At 38.1% G+C, this 17,625-nt stretch overlaps 1 protein-coding gene across 1 annotated transcript in view; it reads left to right on the top strand.

The window, feature by feature from the left end:
- Positions 1–247: 247 nt before the first annotated feature.
- Positions 248–17,625, top strand: part of SLC41A2 (solute carrier family 41 member 2) — a gene marked incomplete at its 5' end in the record, with an annotated part of 47,241 nt that continues 29,863 nt past the window's right edge. The window contains 5 exons of the mRNA XM_084272032.1: positions 248–802; positions 3,438–3,545; positions 10,271–10,342; positions 11,180–11,324; positions 14,170–14,316. Of these exons, the coding sequence (XP_084128158.1) occupies positions 248–802; positions 3,438–3,545; positions 10,271–10,342; positions 11,180–11,324; positions 14,170–14,316 (1,027 nt within the window). The remainder of the gene's footprint in view (positions 803–3,437; positions 3,546–10,270; positions 10,343–11,179; positions 11,325–14,169; positions 14,317–17,625) is intronic.

Here is a 17,625-nt window from a genome sequence, read left to right on the forward strand (position 1 = left end):
GTGTAGTCTGTAGTGGTAAAATGTTTCAAAGCTTGAACATATACTTTTTACTTTTTTGCAGATCCAGTCTTGCTTATGGAATTGTTGAAGATCTGAGATCAATGAAAAAACATTTTTGCATGCAAAAAAGGATAATTTTGGTTTATCTGTTTTAAAATCAAGTGTGGTATTTGATGACTCATCTACAAGATCTCTTCACTGACGTCTGAAGAACAAAGTGCTTTTCAACCTGTACTTCTGTAGCACTATGACTAACTGTAAAGGCAGATCTACCATTTCCAAAACAAATAGCAAAGTTCACGACCGAGAAGGTTTTGTAAACTGGACCATAAATCTTAATACAGTTCAGTCTGATAAATTTTTGAGACTGCTTTTGAGTATGGTTCCTGTTGTTTACCAAATAAACCAGGATGAAAGACACAAAAAAGTGAATGGTGTCTGGCAAGATGGATTACAACCCGCAGGACACAATTTTAATGTTAGGTCTGAACAACACACAGACTACCATCACTTCTCAGAAGCAAGTTTTCATGGTAGTAATGGACACAGCCCATCTAGCTGTAGCCCTAAATATGATGATTTTACCAGTTATAATTACTGTGATGGAATGGGAACTTCAGAAACAGATGCCATGTTGCAGGAAGACAGCCTATCTAGTGACAGCAATGAAGATGTCATTGTGGAAGGAAGTAGAAAACAACCCAAAGAATCCAGTAGTGTTATGGCACTGCAGATACTTGTACCATTTTTGCTAGCAGGATTTGGAACTGTTTCTGCTGGCATGGTTTTGGATATTGTACAGGTTGGTATTTGCTTTGAAACATATTTTTTTAAACAGGTGGTCTGTGGGTTTTATAGTTCTGACGTGATATTGTAGATGATAGGAATGTTGAAAAGAAACTAGGTCTGAGTGTGGTTGTACTATTGTGAACTCCTTTTCCCCAAACCTCATTTTAAACAGTTCCAGTGTTTCAATTGGAGTCATTCAAGTCTTGTAATTGTTGTTGCTTAGCCACAGTGAGCTGCTGAATAATGCTCTTGCCTACTGCTTTAACTAAGGATAGAAATAGAGTAATGGTTCAAAATTCTGTTGACACTAATAAATGTATACATTGTCAAGTGGACTTGTAATAACCATGAAGCTGCAGTAAAGGAGAGTTTAACAAGATTAGAAGAATTTATTCCATTATCTAATCTTCTTGCATGCTTCAAGTCTGTGCAATTTCTGAAAAACTGTGTAGATGATAATGCATATGTTGTGTAAAATTGTGCACGACGTTCATACACTGTATGAAATTCATATGAAGTGATTTAGAGCTTTTTTGAATATTGAGGCGTATGTAAGGGACTCCTTCATATAACATTAGGTATACCAAACACTCAGAATTATTGGTATTGGTGAGGTGAATAGGGCTGCAAAGTCATGTCCAACCTGAAATACAATGGTAGTAAGCCCAGAGAAGCTAGATTATGTTGGCTTGTGGTAGCAGGTTTAACTTATGATAGTTATTTAGGACTAAAATAAAAGAGAACTTTCTCTAAACTTTAAGGCTTAGTACAATTACATTTTAAAACCTGGCTCAAAGTATTATATCACTAAGATCCTATTGATACAGAACGTTTTTAGAACTATTTTCTAACTTAAAACAGTTGTAGATGTCAGCAGCATTTCAGTGGAGTTAAAAGTAATTGTTGCCTATGAAATAATTCTTTGTGCATGATAGTTGAAGAAAGTTCTGGAGAAAGTAACAGTTAAGAAATGTTTATTGGACTTCCTTACTTTCTTGCCTAATTGCATTTTGAAGGCTGTGTTTACTTTTGTTTGCGAACTAATTTCTGTTTTTTAAAAGTCTGGATTTCTTATAAGCAGACCTCATGGAGTCTCTTGTTCTGTGTGAGTAGAATCACAAAAATTACTCAAAAATATGAAATAATCACAATATTCAAATTGAAAGACAGTAGAGATTTTTTCTTTTGTTTCATTCAGCTCTAATGTTTTCTTTAGTTACACTTAAGGACTTAACAGAGTTAATTTAAAGAGGAGTAAGAGGTGACCATCTTTGTCACTCCAAAATTTGCAAGAGTAAAGGAAATTTGGACTTTAATAAATTGCAATGAAAAGACACTTTTCTACATTAAGAAAAGGGAAAATAAAGATTGACATGCAGGCTTTCCTGATTCCTTGCACTGATTTACACCAATCTTTTACTTCGTTCATTTTACCAGTTTATTCTTTGTACAGATGCTTGTTTGGACTCTGTTAATATGTGCTTTATTTCATGATACAGCCTAATGATCACCCAAAAGAGGCAGTTGTGCCTACTGTCACTGCTGGGTTCCAACCAAATGCTTTACCTTGCCTTCCCTCCCTTAAGGGAATGTGTTTGTATAGCTGGGTTTTGAATCGGGTGGAAATACATCTTGATTTTTCCTTTTATATTATTTTTAATCTTGATGGATTTCCCAGTCCAGCTCGCCATGAATGAGAGAGATTTGACAGCTAGTCCCAGTGCTACCTTTTTTAACCTTAAACTAAGCATTCAACTGGGATGCAGTACAGCAGGATTTTGAAATGTGGCAGAGCATGAGAATTTGAAGACAACAGAGCATTCTAAGCTTTTTTATTTACAAACCATCTTATGGCTATTCTTTCTCAGTAGTAAATACCTAAGTAACTTGACATAGAGGGAATTCTCAGATCTTGTTTGCAAGACTTGAATCCTTTTATCTTAATTCAAATAATCATTTAAATGAATGCAAATCCATGAATGCAAAAGCAGTTTTCAGTTTTCTTACTTTAGTTAAAGATGGGAGATGATTACAAATTAAATACACAGATTGACAGACATGCAAAGCAGCACAGCATTTCTGTGTGGAGAATCAGTGCACACAAAATTAATGGGAGAATCCGTCTTTGCTTTACAAAATCTGAGCTTTGGAAAACGGTTCTCCTCTAAACTTGACACTTAGAAGTAAAAATTAAAGACAAGCTTTTTTTCATTTACAAGTTCTATTCTTTTGACACCAATTTCCTTGCTGCTTTTCTGTGAGGTTTCTACACAGCTGGAAGGGAAAAGATGAAAATACTGTTGTAAATTAAGAGCAGGATTCAAGAGCAGTCATAGCACCTGGTACTGGTCTAAAGTCATGAAATTAAGACTTCAAATTAATGACATCTTTTCTTAACTAGCTTTGTTTCATGGCCAAGTTTTATATCTCTTATTTTTGGTATTCTCAACTTTGAAGTTGTAATATGCAGTCATAAATCTGTTTTATCTAGCCAACGGTTCTGGCTTTAGACTTCTAGGTCTAATACAAAAAGATGGATTTTTTTTGTTTTAAGAGGAAAAATATATAGGTTATAGAATTTTAATACTTTGCTGAAGGTCTAAAAAGAATTTTTCAATTGAATAGTTCCCACTGTATCATTTATACAGCACTGGGATGTGTTCAAGAATGTTACTGAAGTTTTTATCTTGGTTCCTGCACTTCTTGGTCTCAAAGGAAATTTGGAAATGACCTTGGCATCCCGCTTGTCAACTGCTGTAAGTGATTTTTTTTTTCCTTTTGCTCTTCATATATATGTTATAAGTTCTTCAAAAGGAAACAAATCTTTGGAATAGAAATGTTTTATGTTTATGGCTTAATCTACGTGCTACAAGAGCCCTTCAAACCTGTTATTAAATTGGCAGAGTTAAAAAGATGACCCTCTTCTAATGGCTATAAATCAAAATTTTGCTTCTTCATTCTTTTTCAAGTCATCATTCAGAAAAGTTCATTTTTGAGATTTGCATGTGTATTCTGCAGGGTTGACAGATCTCTGTGGCTTTGATGGGGTTTGAACAGGCTAACAAAATGTGAACATTTTGAACACATATTTCTCTAGACCACTTGTGTGACACCAAAATAAAGCATTTCTAACATTGCTACTCTAGATCCTTGTTGGTCAACCTATAAGAAACTCTTTTGTGGATTTCTGGCTGAATAATTTAATCCTTTTTTTGTTGTTGTTGTTTTTGGAGGTTTGCCTATTTTTCTGTGTGTGCATGTCAACGCCATGACATAGCATAACAACATTTTTTCTATGTCTTCTTTCCTACATGCATGTCCTAGTTGTTTTCTGTGTCACAGGGGCTGTTCCATTCCTTTGTTTTTCTAGTCTAAGCAAACTGGATTACCTTGCCATATAGCTTTTTTTGTGGGTGTGAATAAATATAGCGAGCAGAATGTTCTAATAATGTAGCTAAACTATTTCTGGTACCTGAACTGGGTATCTCTGTAAGAGGTACAGTGTAATGAGGTGTTTTCCCTTGGTAAGATCATTTTTCTGTTCTCCAGCAGGGCACCCACTCTCTGCCTGTTCCTGCTTGAATGACTCTAGAAATGATTCTAGAAAATGTTTGGTCAAGGGTATACATAGCTCCAGATGAGACCTTACTATGGCTTTGTTGAATAGCACTTCCCTAGTACTCTCAAAAATTGGTCTTGAAACTTTCTAGGTTTATATGCATTTATTTTCCTAGCAGTGTCAGACTTAGACCTCTCAGTCACTTTGTGATCAATGACTGTCCCCTACTATTTTCCCTTTTGTGATAGTTCCAGCTGTCACTCTGATTTCTGGCAGAAATATTATGAGTCTGTAAGTGCATGACCCTGTATTTCTACTGATGAATTTAATCTGTTTTCATTACTGTAATCATCAAGATCATCCATTTTTTGTACAATATCAAAATGTTTTGTATTGTCAAGGTCTTCCAGTTTTCTGTCATTAATAAATTTCATTGCCACATTATATTGAGTTATTGCCCAAATGCCCACCATGATGGACATACCATTCCTTAGCAGCCCTATGAAGGTTTGCCTATGTCATGCTCATTATAGAAATTGATCACTTTTGCCCCATATCCATTCTTTCCTATATAAGAATCAACCTTTTGCTGTATCTTTATCAATAGCAGTCATCTATTCAGTCTTGTTTTCTGTTTGATTTTAATGCTCTTATTTTTCTGAGTATTCTTACTGTTTATTAACAATATTTTGTGTTTTAACTGTAGTGCCTTTACTGTCAGGCATGAATACTTTTGTCTTTCACATGGCTGATTTTTTTTTTCCCCTGTTGACTTGTTGCTTAATTTGTTCTTGACTCGCACAGTCTGTGGCCTGAGAAGGGAAAGTGCTTGCATTGCATAGTGAAGAATGCACCAAGTCCAAGATCTACAAGTGCCATATTGAAGGCTTAAAAAAAGAGTCAAAATCTTCTACACCACTTCTGATTTGGTTAATGGGATTTTAGTTCTTTGTCTCAATTGAGCTTATGACCACTGCCAGAGAGGTCAGAACTACTCCAGAACTACTTCTCTGGGTCAATCCGTGGCTGATTTTCCCCTCCTCACCAGTGCCATCTCATTTGTGAACTTCATGGCTCTTGGAAGGTTTAGCTAAGTGTCATGCACTTTTCTGCACCAAGAATCCTGACTTTGGTTCTTATTATCCATTGACTGTTACCAAAGGTCAAGGAGTTGATCCTCCTCCCACAAACAGGAAAAGGATACTGGAGTTTCCACCACACTGACAGCATGGTCAATGGTTTATTAAAGTTGGCATCATGATGTTCAGGCCACTTCCTCTCAGCTCAAAATGGCATTCATGTGATCACTAACTGTGTGATAACGTGATCTTCCATGTGATTTTTTGGAGACAATTTGTCCACTTGAAGCCAGACTCCTACTAAGACTCAACAACATCCCATTCTGAGAGGGCTTAGTTTGGGGAGTGTTACCAGTGCCACTTAACACTGTCATTAAGTCTCACCAAGACATAAATCAACTGATGTTTGAAAGGTTTTTACTCAAGCATGCCATGAAGCCTTCCTCCCCAGTAGCAGAAATTGTCATATGTGTGTCTTGGCCAAATTGTGTTAGCTGGCTCTGTTCACGTCTTTCCACCATGAGGGTGAATTAACTGGCTACAAAGAGGTCTATGAAGTGTACATTTCTGCAGACAATGCTCTGTGGTGTGTGTGAGCTCCAGGAAGTCATGTTCACAGCATTTCAAGCACCAAGCTTATTCCTGCATTTGCATCAGCAGATGTGTGTGTGTTGTTATTTCTGTACTTGTTTTCAAATGCCTCTGATTTCCTTGTGTGACCTGTTTTCTTCAAGAATCATGACAGACCCTGGACTAAGTTACACAGATGATTGAAATACTTTCTGGGACTTCCTTATTCATATTGTAAATCCATTGGACATCCTTCACAGGGAGTAGGTAGAGGCCCATCACAGTTCAGTGAATGATCTTTCTTTTGCCAGTGGTGGCTTAAATTTATTCTAGTTGGTGGAGAGCTCATCCACAACAGACTGGAGATTTCGGAGAATAATATTCTACAAAATAAGAACAGTATAGATCATTCATTATCAAGATAATGCTAACAAGATTATAATTAGGCCTTATATGTGAAAAAAATAAAGAAGGTTTTTATCTTGTAAAGAACCTTCCACCTTTCTCTGATGTATTTTTTTTCATGCTCCACCCCAGTTGCAATCTGCACAGCTCTGCAAGCTGGTGGATAGCTGGCCACATGTGCCCAAATGCTACTGCAAAGGCAAACAAATACACAAGAACTCAGCAATTGTTCTTGTTGTTAGTTAAAAAAACCCACAACAAAAACTATGAAACCTGTGACTCCTACAGGAGACAGCTTGGGCTGAGTTGTCAGGTACGAACTTAAACTCCAGGACAGTTGCTTTGATTGCTCTGCTTCCCTCAGGTTTTAAAAACAGGTGCTATGTCATAGTGTATCATTTGTTACTGGAGAGATTAAAAGAAAGCTTGCTACTGTACCTGAAATTTACCTGACAGTTCTCTCAGACCTCTATGAAAGAGGTTATTCTGACCTTTGCACTCCTCACACTGATTTCATTGACCCTCTACTCTCATTAGCCATCCAATCTTTGGCCCTGTCATCCCTACCCTAAGCGAAAACTGAGAGCATATTAAGTCAGGGCATATGTAAACAGTTATTTGAAGGCAGTAGTATAATTAATCTTCCTTTTCTGACCTAGATTTGCAGTAACTGGCTCCCCACCAGATACTGTCTTTACAGTAAATGCCAATCTGTGCCCCTGTGAAGAGCTTTACCTTTGAGTAGGGCATTTCTAACGTGAGTTCAGCATTGGAGCTAATTCATACCCTTCTTGCTCTGTGATCTAATAATTGTATCTGAATTTGTAGACATGTCTGTGCTCTTGCAGCTGTAAACAAGTTATCTGAACGCCACTGTAATTCTGTAGTCAGCCAAAAAGTAATGTCTTGTTAGCAAGTTTCTGTTACCCATAATATATGTGATTCCAAGGTTTGCCTGATCACCTTCATTCATCTTGTTGCCCAAATTCCTATTTTGGCTGCTTGTTACTGGCCACTCACAATTTCCCATCCAATTCAGAATCAGCTCACTAAATACGTCTCAGGACTGTGTTTTTAATCTACCTCATGGCAAAGCTTGTCCTTCTCTTTGGTGTTGGTGTTAATGTAAACCGTTCTCCTTCGTCTCACTGCTGTGCTGGTGTAACTACGTGAGGTGAACTTAGGTCATCTGCCCATTCAAGCACAATAATTATATTGTGTGGTTTGAATTCTTCATCTTTGTTCCATAGTTCGAGTCACTCCCCTCTTCTCTGTTCACACTGTTGCCTTCTCTTCCCATTCCTTTTTTTTTTTTTTTTTTTAAGGAGAAGTAAAAAACCCCAAGCCAACAACTAACACCCAACACCCAAACACCACTCATCCCTGTAAACTTACACAGGCTCTTGTTTTGACCGTGTGTTATCAGGGTTAGGCATTAGCAATATGACTTTACAAGCTTTTGGGCTCATCTATTCCACAGTATCACAATAAACATGATCTTACTTCATGGAAATCTGCAGCTGCAAGGAGTCCCTTCTTGCTCCCTGAAAAAAGTGGTTCACATCAAGCCAGCAGGCAAATTTAAGTTGCTATGAATTCACTCATGGAGTGGGTCGATCTGGTACGAAAAAGAAAACATGAACATGCACATGATAGTAGGGGAGAGAAGAGCTGTAACTATGCCATCTGGCAGCAGCTCAAATTTAGGCTGGAATAAGCATTTTGCAAAATTACTGTATAATCAGATGGGGTTTTTTGATACTTTTCTAAAACTTATTCAAAGGGGAAAAACTGGGAAGCTCTCTGCAGCCTGCCATTTTGTGTATTTAGCATATAAGAAGAATGCAAAGGAGAGTCTTATCTGCACTTCCTTAAATATCGTCGTAATATTTACTGTATGCATTTGCAGAGCTTTCACTGTACTTTGAACACCGTAAAATATTTATAGTGTAGATTGAGATAAAGTGTCTTATTGTATTTCTAAGTTTTCAAGTTAGTATACTTTGTTCCTTGCAAGTCTCTACTATCACAGAATGGAACAAAGTGGAAAAGACATGGAAGGAAAAACGCCTGAAAAAAATTATCAGAAAAGAAAAAAAGAATGCATTAAGACTTTCTGTATTTTGAGAAGTATGTAATCTTATAAATTAGTATTCTGTGGGAAAGAAACACTAGAATTTAAATGCTAGAATTTGTGCTTAATATATAAAAACTGTTCTGTTATCTCAAAAGGGAAGTTATTTTAAATATAGTCATATTGCAGTGGTATGTACTGTTCTTCAGATCTTGTCCTTTAACAAAAAAGATGAAGTAAAAGTAGGAAATACGTTATAAAAGTCTATGTATGTACTTTTTCATTTTTTAGGATAATTAATTTACCATCTAGAGCTACTGCCTTAGGACTGGACATTTACAGTATCATAAGTTTCTAGCCATATGGTGTAAATGGATGGGTTAGAATGCCAAACAGATGTGGTTTCTGATCTTCTGGAAGCACTTACAGTTTCTCTATGCAGGTAGTTTCGTTGCAATTAATTAACACAGTTGTATGGGATTGCATGTGTCCACACACTCACTCTCATATGTGTCTACACATGCACTCTCATACCATAATGATAGATGTGGTACAAAACTGGGAGGAGTGGCTAATAAGGCAGGTGGCTGTGCTGCCATTCAGTGAGGCCTGGACAGGCTAGAGTTGGGTGGAGAGAAACCTAATGAAATTCAGCAAAAGTAAGTGCCAGGTCCTGCACCTCCGGAGGAATAACCTTAGGCACCAATATAGGTTGACCTGCTGGGAAGCAGCTCAGCTGGGAAGGACCTGGGAGTTCTGGTGGACAACAAGTTCTCCATGAACTACCAATGTGCCTCTGTGGCCCAGGCCAATGGTGTCCTCGGGTGCATTGAGAAGAGTGTGGGCAGCAGGTTGAGAGAGGTCATCCTCCCCCTCTACTCTGCCCTGGTGAGGCCACATCTGGAGTTCTGTGTCCAGTTCTGGGCTCCAGTTCAAGGAAGAGAAGGAACTACTGGAGAGAGTCCAGTGGAGGGCTGTGAGGTTGACGAGGGAACTGGAACATCTCTTGTATGAGGAAGGGCTGAGAGAGCTGGGGCTGTTCAGCCTGGAGAAGAGCAGACCAAAAGGGGATCTCATCAATGCTTATGAATATCTGAAGGGCTGATGTCAAGAGGGTGGGGCCAGTCTCTTTCCAGTGAAGCTCAGTGACAAGACAAGGGGCAGTGGGTGCAAACTGGAGCATAGGAGGTTCCATGTGAACATAAGGAAAAACTTCTACACTGTGAGGGTGACAGAGCACTGGAAGAAGCTGCCCAGAAAGGTTGTGGAATGTCCTCTGGAGAGATTGAAAACCCACCTGGACATGACCCTGTGCAACCTGCTGTAGGTGATCCAGCTTTAGCAGGGGGGTTGGATCAGATGATCTTCAAAGGTCCTTTCCAGTCCTGATGCTCTGTGATACTGTGATTTTTCTATTGGCTCACAGAATTCAAGGGTGATAGAAGCAAGTTCAGTGTAAAGTGACTGAGCAGGTTGAAGGTTTCCCTTCAACCCACTGATCTAATCAGCAGTGGTGCTTGGACATTCCTGGAAATGTTGGGTGGCTAGTGTATCTTCAACAAGTTACTACATAAATTTGCATAAAATTTAGCTACTTTTGGGTAGAGACTGTAAGTACAATTTAAAATCAACAGCAATGATTGACTTGAATAAAGTACTGCTTAGTTTTAACTTGCTTTCACAATGTTTCTTTATGTGTTTGAGTTGAATCATTTGTGGGTTTCTGCCTTGGTGCATTTTCAAGTAATAAAATTTTAAACCCAAATGCCTGAAATTGTGTTGTAATTTCAACAGGTAAATATCGGAAAAATGGATTCTCCAATTGAGAAATGGAACCTAATAATTGGCAATTTGGCCTTAAAACAGGTAAATATAATGGAGTTACTTGATTAAGCCTTGTAAGTGAGCAAAGGTATTGAAAAAGTCTACAACAAGCATTGGTAAGTATGGAGATGGACATTGTTAATGGGAAACTGGCTCTGCTACACTGGCTCATGCTTAACATACAATGTTTGCATGATTGGTTTTGGGGTTGTTTTTTAACACTAATTTTTCTCTAAAGCAATATGAGCTTATATTTATCAGAAGAAGAGGTAAAGTATTCTTTGGGACTGTACCAAGTGTATTTCCTTTTTGATTTTTCTGAGGGAGGATCTGATGATAATTAGAAAAAAATTTCAGATTTGGCAAAAGCTTTTAATTTTGACCTCGCAAATGTTTTCAGTACTGTATTTGTATTGGATTCAGTGTTTAAAGGAGGTATGTGATAAAGCTTTTTGGATAAACCCCAAAGTTTTAAATAGGTGGGTCATTTGAGGAAAAGAGTGTTTGTTCTCCAAAGCAAGTATTTCTTAAGATTAAGAACTATTTCATCTTCTTATGTTATAATATGACATGCCTAAAAATGAGTGAAAAGTTTATGTTGTCACTTCACTCTTTTAAGTGAGGTATTTCAACTTTGGCTTCTGATAAATCCTCAGCTCTTTTCCCTGATTTTACTTTCGTTGTTCTTGAGTCTCTGAAACATTGGTTTCTCTTCTGCATAAGATTTTTCTGCTTGATTATCCAAGGTTAGCATCATCTCTACAAAATGAATCAGCATGATTTACACCTTGAAAATAAATGTATATAGGAGGAAAAAATAACAGGAAATGTTTCTGTATTCCTCTTAAGTCTATCATTCACTTTATTTTTCTTTTCTAGGTTCAGGCAACAGTTGTTGGCTTTCTGGCAGCAGTCGCAGCAGTTATATTGGGCTGGATTCCAGAAGGCAAATACAGCTTTGCTCATTCAATCCTTCTGTGTTCTAGCAGTGTAGCAACTGCTTTCATAGCTTCTCTTTTACAAGGTAACAAGACTGTGTATGTTACTTTTTACAGTTTTTTAGTTTTCTGTGGATGCTGAATGTATATTATGTTGCTATTCCTTAAAACTTTAAGTGTGGTAAGGTGCAATACATCTGAAACACAGCTGATGACAGGATGCCCTTTTGCAATTTCCCTGTAGGCCTGCATATTGCATTCCTCTCCTGTCATATTCTTTGAAGAGATTTGATTTGCCGTGACCTCCTGAGCTTGTCTAAAACAAAAAGTATGGGGTTTAGATTTTTTACTAATATGATGGAGAACTTTTCTCCCCTGCTTTCTATATTCATTATTATACAAAATATATTCTTAGTAGTAAAAAAGTAGAACTTATTTGTTTAAGCTCAAGTGAACCAGGATGTCAGCTCAGCTGAATCCAAACTTCTGGTTGCCCATGCTGCTTTTTGTTTCTGAAATGATCCAGCTGGTTTGGTATGTGAAGGAAACAAGTTCAAGTCCTCCACTACTAATAGTGCCAACATATCTCTGGAGCAATATTCATGAATTTAATCTTCTCTCCCCAGTTGTACTTAACTACAAAAGACAGTACTTAAGGGACACGAGGGCAGAAAAATGTACCTCTACTTGTGACATATTCTTAATGAAAATACATAGTCAGTAGTCTTAATCATAGTAAGTCAAGTAAAATGTTCAACTTTTTTTTTTTTTACAAATGTGATATGCTTACTTATGTGAAAATTACAAAACTGTTCAATTTTGGCTTGGAATTAAGAGCATATCTAAAAATTATACTGATGCTCTTATGCACCTTATCTGATGAAAGGAAATTATGGAAGTTATGCCAAAGACGACTGTTAATAACAATGTGAAAATTGGTCTCAGTATCCACTTGCTTTCTGTGGGGAAAAGCCTCTTGAAAAAGTTACTGTTCCTGTTTATAGGATCCCCGCCCCCCCCCCCCAATTCCCAACATCATAGAATCATAGAATCAGAATGGTCTGGGTTGGAAGGGACCCCAAGGATCATAGAACTCCAACCCCCCTGCCACAGGCAGGGACACCAACCTTCAGGCCTGGATCTACACAAGGCTGCCCAGGGCCCCATCCAACCTGGCCTTGAACACCTCCAGGGATGGGGAATCTACTACTTCTCTGGGCAGCCTGTTCCAGCACCTCACCACTCTTTCTGTAAAAAACTTCCCCCTAATATCTAATCTAAACCTTCCCTCCTTTAGCTTTAGTCCATTCCCCTTTGTCCTGCCATTATCTGCTCTTTTAAAAAGTCGAATCCCCTCCTGCTTATAAGCTCCCTTCAGGTACTGGAAGGCTGCAATGAGGTCCCCCCGCAGCCTTCTCTTCTCCAGGCTGAACAAGCCCAGTTCCCTCAGCCTCTCTTTGTAGGGCAGGTGCTCCAGCCCTCTAATCATCCTTGTGACCCTCCTCTGAACCCTCTCCAACAGTTCCACATCCTTCTTGTATTGGGGGCCCCAGATCTGGACACAGTACTCCAGATGGGGCCTCACGAGGGCTGAGTAGAGAGGGACAATCCCCTCCCTGTCCCTGCTGGCCACTCCTCTCCTGATGGAGCCCAGGATACCATTGGCCCTATGAGCTGCAAGAGCACACTGCTGGCTCATGTCAAGCTTCTCATCCACCACAATCCCCAAGTCCTTCTCAGCAGGGCTACTCTCAAGAAGCTCTTCTCCCAGTCTGTATCTGTGTCTGGGATTCTTCCGTCCCAAGGGCAACACCTTACACTTGGCAGTGTTGAACCTCATTAGGTTCCCTCGGGCCCATCTTTCCAGCCTGTCAAGATCCCTCTGGATGGCTTCCTTTCCTTCTGGGGTGTCGACCACACCACTCAGCTTGGTGTCATCCACAAACTTGCTGAGGGTGCACTCAATTCCATCATCCATGTCATTGATAAAGATGTTAAAGAGCACCGGTCCCAAGACAGATCCTTGGGGGACCCCGCTTGTCACCGGCCTCCACCTGGACATAGACCCATTGACCACCACCCTTTGGCTACGGTCTGTTAACCAGTTTCTTATCCACTGGATGGTCCATCCATCAAATCCACATCTCTACAATTTAGAGATAAGGATGTGGTGGGGGACTGTGTCAAAGGCCTTGCACAAGTCCAAGTAGATGACATCGGTCGCCTTCCCTTTATCTACCGATGCTGTCACTCCATCATAGAAGGTCACCAGATTGGTGAGGCACGACCTTCCCTTGGTGAAGCCGTGCTGGCTGTCCCGGATCACATGCTCTTCCCTCATGTGCTCCAACATGTCGTCCAGGAGGATCTGTTCCATGATCTTCCCAGGCTCAATTTAAAATGTTTTACCTGTATAGCAAGCAAGATTTTTATGTGTTGTCTAGTATTTAATTTATGATGCAACTTTTTGATTAAGTACATGACTGGATATGTGCTAAGTACATGACTAAGTACATGACTGGAAATCTTGCAGTGTCAGATGTCAAAGTATTTAAACTTCTGTTGTTTTCAGCCTAGTCTACTTTCAATTTCAGTCAGCTGAAGTTAATAGGGTGTAGAAATAGTACACTGATTTTTTTTTCTTCAGGAAACAGCTGATTTGCAATTTCAATAGTTCTAATTCTAATCATAAGCAAAATAGTTCAGATTGTTCTTGATTTGTGTGTGTGTGTGTGTGTGTGTGTGTGCTTGCTGTGTTTTTTTATGAATACAACCCCTCATTTTTAAAAATGGCTGAACCTTAAAATACAGACATCAGTCTGGTGGGAATAACAATCCTCCTGGGACAAAAGCAACGAGTTCTTACTTATCATGATCTTGGAATTTTCTGTGGAGTTAAGATTACTCTGTTGTCTTCTGTGTTGATTCTAGGAATAATAATGGTTGGAGTTATTGTTGGATCAAAGAAGACTGGTATTAATCCTGACAATGTTGCCACCCCTATAGCAGCAAGTTTTGGAGATCTTATCACTCTTGCTATACTAGCATGGATAAGTCAGGGTCTTTATGCTTGCCTTGGTAAGTATGTTTCTAAGTGTGTATGTCTGCCTAAGATACTCTTTTGGGTTAGAGGGGTAGGGAGAAGGCAGGGAAGGAGAGGTTTAGAATACCTTTTGGTTGGACTGACTTTTTTGGTCAGTATTTATAGTATTGAATGATAAATCTGGGGTTGCAACATTACAACATGATCTTTTGTGAGAAGATGGCAGCCACTAACCACAATCTCAGCAAAATCTACTAATACTTGAATGACTCTCACAGAATCACAATCAATCTGCATGTGATTTAGAAAGTATAGTTTTTGAATTTGCTTTCTTCGGGGGAGGGAAGCTGTCTTCATCCAAGCTTTCTTCAATCCCTGACCCAAAATGAAATATTTGCCTCTCAGAGCCCTTTTGAAGTGTTTTCCCCATGCACTAAGGGGAAGGAGTTCAACTGACTGTCTTGATCAGATGCTGGGAGAGGAGTTCTGTTTTGAGAACTCTTTTTGTTAGGGTGTGGTTTTAGGCGACATTCAAAATATATCTTGAGCTGCAGCTATGCCCAGAAGTCAAAATAACAGTAATTTGGTACTCTGGTTAGCAATAGCAAGTCTGGAACAAATATGTATTCAAGGAACTGAAGCCTAATTTTAGATAGATGTTGTACTCTGTGATTGCTGTGACTTCTTAATGATTTATGCCAAGACAATTATGAGTTTCCTTCTGATTCCTTCCAAGTGCTTTCCAGCTGCCATTGCACTACCTCCTTGTTTCTCATTCCAGCCTCCCAGTTTCCTTAGCTCTTTCCTATTTCTTGTTTCTCTCAGTGTGACACTTCCATGTCTCCCTCCTGTTGCCCGTGCTTGGTTTTACCAGCATTTCCTTCTGCTTTTAAGTAAACAAAGTAACAACTTTCAGCTTTTCCACATAATGGCCCTGTTCTTTTCTGTTTTCTTTCTGTTTTGTTTTCTAAACTCTATTTCAAACATAAATCTGCTGATTTAACTGTAGCTTTCTTTAGAACAGTGGTTCTGCCATGAAAGATGAAAAAATATATAACCACTCTGAATAGCTAAGCAGCAAAGGAGAGGCCTTCACTGACTGTTGACTGCAAAAGGCAATGATCTAATCCTACTTCATGCAATCCTACTTGATGGCAGCTTTTTACTGTTTGCTTATTTTCCCACTAGTATCTATGAACAGGTGAATTATACACAGGCAGCTCCAAACTAACTTGTGAATTACTTTTTTTCAGTTTGCAGTTCTCTTCCACTAGTTACTTGCATGTTTCACAAAAAGTGTGGAAACATTTTCTCACAAGAGGAGAACATTCAGAACAATATTTAAAATCAAATGATTGCTGTAATTAACTCCTTCCATAGAAACTATTTAAAGTATATTATGTTTTAAAAGACATTACTGTAAACAATTATAGTATAGTGTACCATACCATACCATACCATACCATACCATACCATACCATACCATACCATACCATACCATACCATACCATAGGCCAAATTCTGTGTTGTCCATACTTGTTTTACCAGACATCTTGGTATCACCACATAGATTCTTTACATTTATGCTCATTGTTCAAGCCCTTTTATGTAAAAAATTGAGCTCTTCTGTGTAAGTATTATAACATCAGTCAGAAAAGGTATCTAATAAGACTCAAGCTCACTTTGTGTGACTTGGTATTTTGTTTCTTAGTTTTCAACTGATTATATTTTGAACATTTGAATGTTCTTATTTAGAAAATGATTAGTGTGCAATACAGACATTTTAATATTTTCTATATTTTTGTTAAAACTTAAATTGCATTGTTGATGTCACAATTCTATTAAATAACCTTGTATTCTAATAACTACAGAAGAAATATATTAGTAACTATATAATATTTATATAAATACAATATTTTTTAGTATTTATCAAAGTTTTCCTTTAGATACTTGTTTTAAGTGAATTTATAGACTTACAGTGAAAAGAGTATTTGAAAAGATTTTTTAAACCTCTCCTCTTTCTGCTGATGAGAAGAACAGAGAGGAAGCCTCTTATGAAATTTGATGTCTCAAGCTAACGCTAGGACTGGGATAATAATTAGAGTTTAGCTTGTTAGAGACTGTTTATCTAGATTTATTGCTATGCCCAAAAGTCTTACTAGACTGGAACATTGGGTTATTCTGCTAAAAATAGATTTCATGTCCCAATAACTGGTACGTTGGATTGGAATTTGGCTTGAAACTAGGGTCTGTGCTAGTCATTGAAGTGCCAGGGAAGGTGACATAATGGCTAGATGGGAAGGAGTTAGCTAGGAGAGTGTTAACTGGGATTATTGGCACGTACTAGCTATCTGGGAGGGTGTGGAGGTGGAAGAGGTTTCCAAATTTGGGTTAACACTGAGATGAGATTTGGGGCTAAGGTTGTGATTAAAATTTATCCTACTCAGGCTGTGTCTGATTTGAACACTAATTGAATGCTGATTTTAATGCTAAACTTCAGGCTTTAAATGTTAACTAGCAAGTATTTCAAATGAAGTTTTTTAGAAACTTGCACCCTGTAGGTCAAAGTACATTTGGTTTTGAAAGTTTTGCTTTGTAAACTACATTGTAATGAATATGCCAGTGATTTTTTCATTTGATTCCTAAATCTTTTCCCTACAAATAATATTCTTGTGTATTTGCATTACAGTGTTCTCTATATAATTGCTTAAATGGAACTCACATAACTAAAAGACTGTAAATCACTAATACTGAGTCTTACTGTTTTTGAACAGCTTTCTCTATTCATTTCCAATTTTTTAATTGTGGCCACAGGCAAAACTTAGTTACGTGTGCTGGTATTTTAATAGTACCTACATTTTTCATTTGTAAATAAGCAATATATATTATATTGGGGCTGTATCTAGTTGTTTCCCCTGCATTATATAAGTTAGAGATCACATGCTTTTTTAAAAGGAGTAGCTAATTACTACTAATATTTCAGTTACTCCTAAACCATGTTTGTGTTTTTTTAATCTTAAAAAAAACCCAAACAGCAAACACTCAGCCCCAAAAAGGCAATGGGGAAAGAATCATGGACTTCTTTCTTCCTTTCACACATTTCCAGAAATTTATATCTATATTTACAGGTGGCCTAATGTATCCCAGTGCAATAAAAAAAGAAGTAGGGCTGGTTTGATGGATCCTTTGCTACTTTTACAGCTGACGTGGCCTGTCATGTTTTAGTCAGCCATGGCAGTTGAAAAGCTGATCTCACACCTGTGTAGGGTGAAAGGATTAGTGCACTCAGGTACACTTTTCAGAATTACTCTCAATTTTCTGCTAATTGTCTTCTGCAAATACTT

Source organism: Gallinula chloropus, assembly GCF_964237585.1.
Source record: "Gallinula chloropus genome assembly, chromosome: 1".
NCBI lineage: Eukaryota > Metazoa > Chordata > Aves > Gruiformes > Rallidae > Gallinula > Gallinula chloropus.